This window comes from Halyomorpha halys, unplaced genomic scaffold, assembly GCF_000696795.3.
Source record: "Halyomorpha halys isolate HHAL.00 unplaced genomic scaffold, Hhal_1.1 Scaffold1314.1, whole genome shotgun sequence".
Lineage (NCBI taxonomy): Eukaryota > Metazoa > Arthropoda > Insecta > Hemiptera > Pentatomidae > Halyomorpha > Halyomorpha halys.
In genome coordinates this window covers 26,752-36,311 of record NW_027111519.1, presented here as the reverse complement: position 1 = coordinate 36,311, position 9,560 = coordinate 26,752, and the positions used below count along the sequence as shown (strand labels likewise).

At 32.4% G+C, this 9,560-nt stretch overlaps 1 protein-coding gene across 1 annotated transcript in view; it reads right to left on the bottom strand.

Annotated features, from left to right (window-relative positions):
* LOC106689269 (inactivation-no-after-potential D protein-like) overlaps nucleotides 1-6,090 on the bottom strand; it is a 90,149-nt gene extending 84,059 nt beyond the window's left edge. The window contains exon 1 of the mRNA XM_067049586.1: nucleotides 5,900-6,090. Within this exon, the coding sequence (XP_066905687.1) occupies nucleotides 5,900-6,067 (168 nt within the window). The 5' untranslated portion in view covers nucleotides 6,068-6,090. The remainder of the gene's footprint in view (nucleotides 1-5,899) is intronic.
* Nucleotides 6,091-9,560: the final 3,470 nt, after the last annotated feature.

Below are 9,560 nucleotides of genomic sequence, written 5' to 3'. Positions count from 1 at the left end.
GCTGACATCGAAGTACCAGCTGACTGTAACTTATGTATATGTATATAATATGTAATAATCAATAATTATTTTTAAAAATATAATGAATTTAATATAGTTTTAACTTAATTCTCATATCTAAGGTATAGTTTTGAAGATGACAAAGTCAAATAAAAAGATTAAATCTTAAATAGATATGAGAATTTTAATTTTTTTTTTTTATTATGTATAATATTGTAGACTCTTAATCTCAGGGCAGGTTTCTAGGCAATCAGAAACAGACACTTTTACTATTAAAACTTAATTAAATTAATATCAATTTTCTCAAATGTATTTAATTTTAGGTTGAACAAACTAACTAATTTCATAGAATCTTCCTTTGATGGTTGATGAGTCTTGATGTCTTCTATTTCACAAACCAATACTTTTTTTTAAAGAAAATCTTGGTCCTCTAGTTTTCAAAAAGTTTTCACTCTTCTCATTCACAGGCATGTGTTGTTTGGTGATCCAAGCAAGCAGTCCCTTATTCTTCTTGGGTGACTTTTTGGTGTCCTCAATTTCAAGATGTCCACCCTTGAGCTAGACAAGAGATGATGAGGACCTCCTCATCCAGGAAACATCATTTCCTCTCCATGCCTAAGCAACAAATGCCTGCCAAAAACCAAAACCTGTCTCGATGTTCCATGTAAACATCAATTGTCGCACAATAGTTTTGGATTTTTGCAAATGATTTAAATGATTCTGAATATTATTCACTAGCACTTTTTGTTGACTTCTATTTTTTCTTAAATTTACTGTATTTTCAATTATGATGGGAAGTTAAAATAGAGTTTTTAAAATATTTGAATCTGCTCAACATGGCTGCGATGCAACAAACTTTTTGCAGGATTCAATCGCCATCTTGGCTTTGCACGATATCTTTTGTGACTGCATATTTTACTGATGAAAATTGGTTAGCTTGCTTTTTGGTATAACATAGCAAATGAACAATATTAAAAAGATACATAAATAAAAAATAAAAGCATATTAAAAACCCTTTATACATAAAAATATACTATTTACTCAAAAAGAGCATATTACAATATATATATATATATATATATATATATATATATATAAAATTACAGTGAGCTGTACAACTCATATTAGCTGATTGAATAGATCATCGGATTTAAATGTATACATAGATGAACTAGACTCAATGGAAAAGTCAGTCTTTCAGATATTTTCCTTTTTTTCAATTTTTGTGCTCACAAACATTTAACTTATTTACTTTTAAAATTATTTACACTGCACTGACATTTCAGAGTCCTCCTGCATTTTAAGGGTACTTCTATATTCCATATTTTTTATTAAAAAAATTATAGAATTTTTTAAATATAATTTGCCTATGATAGCAATAATAGTTTTCTTGTCTCTTGCTGGCTCCACTATAAAATATTTAAAATATTTTGCTAAACCACTATCTACTTGTTCTTGGTATCACAATTCAATGGAATTGACCTTCGTCCTAATCCTAGCTATATTTGCATTTTGCTGAGCCTTCCCCATTTTGTCAGTTCTCGCTTTTATTTATTATTTTCCCATTTACTTTCCTTTTTTTTTCATCACAACATAGTAAGCTGCAGTTGTATTTTTAGGTGTAGAAAAAATACAAAAAGTAGGAGAATAAAAGAAGCTGTCTATATCACAAAAAATATTAATAAGGTTGTAAATTTCATGATTGTAGGTAATAAAGGTAAGTAAAAGGGAAAACAAAAACGAGAATTGATCAATATGTGGAAGGCCCAGCAAGATGCAAACATAACTAGGATTAGGACGAAGGTCATTTTCATTAAATTGTGATACCAAGAACAAGTAGATAGTGGTTTGCCAAAATATTTTAAATATTTTATAGTTAAACACAATTGACGAAATACAATTTATGGATTTTAGACATAGGGAGCCAGTAAACAGACAGGACATTATTGTTATAATAGAGTAAATTTTATAATACTAATTTTTTAAATAATAATTGTTAAATAGAGAAAACAGAAAATCACTAAATGTTTATTTGATGTGATTTGCAAATTCCTGGGGTAGAAGATTGGTGTATAAACAGAAGACATTTTTTCTGTTTTAGTCTATTACATTATTATTAGTGCTACCTGGAAGCTTTCCTCAGTAAGTGTAGAAGAAATTATTTAAAGTTTAATTCATGGGAAACTAAAGTTCTACATTGCCATAGGGGAAGAATTAAACAAAATTACAAATGTAGTCGCAATAATCTACAAATTGAAAATATAACTAACTATACTTACCTGGGAATACCAATTTTAAGTTAAAAAATTCAACAAATGAAAGGGTGTACCTGTTGTTATTTTAAAATGCCAGAATACTTATCTCATTCATCTAAATATCTATCTGATGTACAATGACTTTAGACAGTATGATCTACCAACCATTATTCAATGTAACTGAACCCAGCTAACTAAAATATAAGCATTTATAAATAACTTCATAATAGAAATACTGATTATTATTTAAAAAAGATCCAATAAAACCTTCATTATGAATATCATACAGAAATGAACTGCACAAAACTAGTACAGTATAACACAATCGGGGTGCGGCACCACCATTAATATAATTAATAGCATATTTTTTTTCTGTTTTTCTCTCTAGTTCTATCTTCTTATTATTAATAAATAGTACTATTTAATATGAATTGCAATATGTCCTCACAAAAGGCTATATTTATCTGCTTAAAAAAATAAGGTAATTCTATTTTATATTTTTGTAGATATTTTCTTTCTATATAAATGATTATTTTTATTCTGCATTCTTTAAAAATTATTTTATTACCTAAGTTCAGCTACAATTTCATATATTTTGTTTATAATTGTTTTTAAAATTTTCCTACTTTTAAAGCTTTATTATGATAACTCACTATTTCTGTAATGATTCATTATATTGTCATATTTATTCACTGTTATATTGAGTTTAGGGCTAATATATTTGTACGGGGCTATCACCAAAGTCAGATAAATAAACATTCAGTGCCAAAAGTATTTGGAATTTACTGAGACATTTTTTATTAATATATATATTTTGATAAAAGTTGTTACCTGTTTGTTGATTTTGGAGGAACACTACACACAATGACAATGTTAACTTTTATAATTTTAAAGGGCCCCTTTTTTTGTCATCTTGAGGCCTATTTTCCCTTCTGTTTCTTTGAATTATAGTTCCCACAGTAGGAACAGCCATCCTCACATTCAGGCAAAAGTTTTTTTTGGGAGGGTCAACTTTTTCTTGTTAAAAAGTTATTTAAACAAGTTTTTCAAATTTACTTTTGTGTCCCATGTTAAATATTTCTTCTTTCCAATTTGAATATCACTTTTTTACTGAAGAATAAGTGTTTGTACTACTAAATCATATTGGGGATAAGTAAGAATGTAAAAATTAGAAATTTTTACTGTGAAAAAATGTGTAAATAAAATTATTTTTGCTGTGAATTTTATTTTTTGTCATTGTGTAGTGTCCTCTTAACATCAAGAAATGGGTAAGAACTCTTTAGAAATAGGAAAAGTATTAAAGAAAAATATTGAAAAAAAATTATTTATTAACCTAAAGATAAACATCACAAAAGAATACGTTTCTCGAAATGACCTGTAGAAACATAGGTCAAAAAAAGGTTTTTCATTCAACAGTTAATTGCTGATTTTTTTTTTTTTTTAAATATTTTCAACCTATATGTTTAATCCTAGAGCTTGTGTGTTAATATTGGGTCCTATGTAAATAGATAGTAGCTGAAACATATACCTCTATATCTATACGTATATTATATAATCACACTTATTCTTCTTTATTTATGTTTAATTTCATTGGCTCATTTACTATTACTTCACTTCGGTGTGATTTTGTTACATTTATTATTTTTTATATAATTATTTGATTAGATACTGTTGATTATCTTTTAATCTATAAAATTACATATTAAATTAGTTGGGTAGTATGTTTTTCTGAGATTTAGGTGTATATATGGTTAAAAATATTTTTTATTTTTTGGTTTTAATTGTCAGATAAAACCAAATTTAATATATATTAAATTATAATAAATATTTTTTACTTGTACTAGGATGATTGATTTTTCACAGTGTCTCATAGTTGTAGTCAAAAGTTCTCAATCAGTTATTAGATTTTTAGTTTCTGTTTTTTAATATTTTGAAGAAATATTTATTCATCACTAATCAATACTGTCTCATTTGCTGAAACATTGATTAAAGAAGGGTTTGAGTGTTAAATCATTATTCTCAAGCTCATGTAAGATTGCATTTGATACTGAGCTGTAATAAGTATATGTATTTTTATAGATAGTTTCTGATTGATCTGTACTAAATACAACTAATAACCTTTAGTTAATATGATACAACTATTGCTCAAAAAAGTGTTCTTGTGCAATAATAAATTATACAGAACAAATAAAGAATTGTAAATATATTATAATGATAACAACTTAACTCCTCTACACTGCTCTTAATGAGCACAAAGAACATTAACATAGTTAGAAAAACAAAAGTTTCACTGGGCAATAATTTTTTTTAATTCTCAAATTAATTAGTATAATAGAAAAATGTTACTGATAAGGAATAGTGAACTTAGCAAAAATTCATTTCATAATTTAAAAAAAACAAAACCTGGAGATGCTAAAATTGTGAAAAATATAAATAAATAGTTTTTTGAGTGAATTATAGGTGAAGCATTAATTAACAATTTTTTTTTCCGTTTCAGAGTGATAAAATTATACCTTATTAATAGTAATTTTATAATTTTCCTGATAAATTAAAATTGTTAAAGTTGGTAGGTTATTATTTAGTTGTTTTAGTTTTTTTAAGTATATTATATATTATAATACTGCATTATACTGTATATTATAATATTAATCATAATCTAAAATATTTTTATAAATACTGCTGGAGTATATGTTTCAGCTATTGTCTATTTTTGTTGGACCTAATGTTTGCACACCCAGCTCTGGAATTAAATATATGAATTGATAAAATAAAATTAAAAAATCTGCAGTTAATAAGTTGGATGAAATCCTTTTTTTTGACTGTTCTATTTTCTATGTTTCTAAAGATCAAATATTAAAAAAACCAGTGCAATACATAACTTTCACTACCACTCTACATTGAGTTGAAAATTATTCTTGCTCATTTTGAAATAGTATTTTTTTCTATTACTTGCCATGGTAATGATTTCTCTTATTATGTTTTCATACAAAAGTAAAAAATTGGCAAGCGTGGAAATACAAAACTATATATTGCAAAATGTACCTATGCATTTTTCATCACTCGCCATTACCTTTTAAAACTGGCATAAAATCTAGCTGATATTAAAGGGTAAACTGTTCACCTTCAATTAAATTACACAGTCCACTCATTAACCCAACCATTGTATTCTGAAGTGAAGTAACGCCTGGCCTTCAGTTGAAGGTGCACATCAAACATAGTGTTTTCAAATCACAGAAGAAAAATGGTGTGAGTACTTTGAAGATCGACTTAGGAGGACTGAGAAGTATATTTTGGCCCATGGAAAATATTTTTAAAAACTGTATAAAATAAAGTTGTATTGCAAAACTTTTCTAATGCCGCTTCTACAGTATGTTTTTATATAATTATTTCATTATTATTAACATTACTTTTGAATTTTGTCCGGTTAAGTACATTCAACTGACTAAAAATAACTAGATTCTATGTTCCTATACTTTCCTGTCCAAATTAGTATAGAATTAATCACTGAAATACTAAATAGGAACAAATATAAATTTTTCTGAAATTGAACTCTATTAAAAATTGCTTTAAAAAATTATAATTTTTTTTTTTACATATTTGTGCTTTTTATATATTTTTTTTATTTGAAAACCATTTTGACATACCTCTACAATCTCATCGCCTACTTGGAGGGTTCCTTGGGTGCTCCGGTAGACAACAGTGGACGGGTTGAGACCGCAGATAAGGACAGCCATCTTGGTTCGGTCCTTGTGGCCAGCAAGAGAGATCCCCAATCCTTGGGGACCTCTCTCAAGCTCAGCCACAATTGCCATCCTCCCATACTTCTTTTTCACCTTTTCTGTAACAAAAATGGTAAAAGTTTACTAAAAGTACTTCACAAGTACTTGTAAACACGTACAAGAGTACATTTACCAGTTGTGGATAGTTAATTAAACATTTAACTTTTATTTTTATTATATGTAGATGATTGACCTTGTATGAATTTGAAGGAGATGGTCAAGGCTGTGGTCCAGTGCACTTTGTTACAAAGAGTCAGGTAGGCATTGTTCCAGCTCTTCTATGATATCAGCCATCGGGTCGTCCAATCCGTAAGAAAACTAATTTCTTCAACCTCTCAGTTCCTCTAGGGTCATAATAATGAGACTCAACCTCTTTGTCGATGAGTAAAAGCTCTTCACCGGGTCAAATTATTTATCGTTATTTTAATATAATCTCGTCTCATTCGGCGAGTTATTAGTTGAGAAGTTTTTTACTGCTACAGTCGCTAGCATCCTCTAAAATGTCTGGTATACCGAAGTATTTATAACTGTCGAGCCCTACGAGCTATTGGGCCCAATGAATTTGCCACCAGCACTGCAGCTGTATGGCTCCGTTTGAATATAGGCTTCTTTTCGACGGTTCTATGAAGCCGTCCTTGGGAAGAGTTTTCTTATTTCCATAGATCTGGCATCCCTATTCTACGCCGTTCATAGTTCATGATTCCAAGGCGGCTGCTGGTTTGCGTGTGGAGCTGCCGGCTCTGGGTATACTGGTTGGCGCATGTGGGAGGAGATACGTAATGGAAGGGGGGATGGGGTTGTGAAAGTGCGCTACACTGCTCACTACTGCTCAAGGCTATTTCCTGTATGATTTATTTCGAAAGACTCTGCCTTGATATTGCTTTCATCGAAGTCATATGACCAAGAGTTAACCTAAACATAGCACCTTTAATAAGTTTATTTTAATTGTTCTTGAACACAAGTGTAATACAATTAAATTGATGTTAGTATGATTTACAGTTAAGATTATATGGTTCGTGAGAACATTATTTAAATAGGGTTTACCGATATTTAATCTGTTTCTGCCACTACAGTAGGTTCAGCTTTAGCAGATAAGGGCATTGGCTACTTCAAGTGTTGGCGTACCTTACATGTAGTTTACTTAACACGCTGGTACACGTTTACCAAACTATGGTAAGTTTGTGTATACGCATGCTTATGGATGTGTGGGTTAGATTGGGAGGAACAAGCCTGAATTTTTCGCCGACCCATCAGGTGTCGGTTTTGGACAAGCTTGTGCTGCATCCTCACGTTTGTCTCAGCTAGTATTGTTTTAGAACTCCAACAAATAAATATTTGTACTCTCTTTGTTTTAATAAAGTAAACGATTTCTCCAACAATAGTTAATCAATAATAACTATAGTTTAAGTTTGTGTATTTTAAAATCTGTAATTTGTATGTAAATACGTTGTTTCAAATGTTGTCGAATAACTTTCAGCGTTTATTTTTCACAAATATACATTTATAGGTACGTTATATGTCTCGTTAATTGAATCAATAAGTATCTTATTAATATAATAGAATGAAAGTTGAATTTAATAAAGATTATCTAATATATATAGGATAGCTGATTGGTTATCTCGAGCCATAACGGTGAACGCTTTGGAAGAAGACAACGGGGAACCGTCAGGAGTGAGACAGTTTCTACGAGAATGGGTGCTGAGAGAGGAAGATGAACAGAATGTGGTGGAGGAAGACGATAGAGAGGAATCAACATCTAACGAGAGCTCTGAGGAAGAAAGACCAATAGATATGGAGGAATTAGAGGATATCATCAATGATAAGAGGCAGCAGATTATATGGAATACGAGAACCACTGGATTAGTCAAAGTTGAGTGTAACAAGTAAGGAAAGAGCAATATCACGACAATTTGGTCGCAGCCAGGCGAGAAAAACGACCAGATCTGTAAAACATTGAATAATGCTTCCAAGCCTGGAGGAAAGTGTCACCTGTAAGTTGGGAATGAAACCATTTGGTAGAAGATCAAGCGGCTATGGCGTGATGAACACATAGGAATGGACAGGACATTCACCCGATGCAAGCTGATGGTGGAAACCCTTCAGGAGGACGAACGCCAGAGAGAGGTGAGTATAGCATATCATCAGGGCAAAACAAATCACCGCGGAATCTCGGAGACCCTGCAATCATTTAAGAGGAGGTACTTTTGGTGGGGAATGGAGAATACTATCAGAGAGGTTGTTGGAAACTGTGGAGTTTTTCTAAACGACTAATAAGCCGAATTGAGGCGAATACAGCCGAACACAGTTTAGGATGCTGAGGTGTGAAGGGCAGCAGTCGCCTGCAGGGTGAAAACACTTCTTTCTCAATCAAATTCAAGCGGATGAGGGGACACTCTAGAGCATGCTCAAGGCAAGATTGAAGAAGATATTTGGAGGAGGATGTTGGGTCACAGAAGAGGACATATTTATGATGATTAGAGAGACGAAGAAACCAAGATAGTGTAATGGTCAGTATGCACGGTACTCCTGGCACGCTACAACACAATCAGCAATAAACCCAGCAAAATGATGGAGACAATCCAGGTCAGGGTCGGATGCAATTCCTATCCAATGTACTAAAGATTCAGTTAGCAAAGGAGCTGGGAAAGAAGGCGGGAATACCGAGAGTTCTCCTTCGTAGAGTACGCGCAGGAACTAATTGATCCCAGCGCCAGAGAGGAAGAGTCCCGTATGGAGAGCGAAAAAAGGGGGTGGACGAGAGTGGCTTATAATCGACGAAGGACTAATCCAGTTCCATGGTGAAGAAATTAATACTGGGAAGGAAAGAGTATCTATCACCGAAATGAGGCAGATAAAACCAAGAAGCAGCGGGCACCGTGAGGACAGAAAATGCCATGGTTGCAGAAAAGTAGGACACTTAGTGGCCCACTGTCCACGCACAAGGTGTTTTGAATGTGGAAATGAGGGTCACATAGCCAAACAGTGCCCGTACATGTGCCGAAGAAGAAATGTGAACCGGGATGAACCAATGGAGATCAACGCCCAACGGATACCAATGTGTAGTGGAGAGAGGACAACCGCATTCAGGAATGTAATGTAAATTAATCACCCTGGGTGGCCCTTGTGAAGTAGAGGTGGAGGTGGAGGTGGAGGTGGAGATAGAGTTGATACGGTGGGGATTTAGTAGGGAAAACTTGCAGGTACATATAGTAGGAAGTATGCCTAAGGAATACAAAATAATTGTGGGATGTGACCTACTAGGGAAAGTGGGAGCTTGGGTTAGGAATAGCAGGGGGAAATGGAAGATTAACTTGGGAGGAAACCTCTACAAATGTCATTTTCAGTGGAAGAAAGGAGGTGCTCGGGTTGGAGCTATCAATCAGGACGAGGACCGGAGACGAATCCTTAGAAGGAAATATGAAAATCTCTTTTTTAAAGAAGGGAACAAGCTCAGGACGACCTGGAGGAAGGTCCATGAGATCATAAAAAAAGAAGATAAGGTTACGTGTGTGAAAGAGAGGAGATA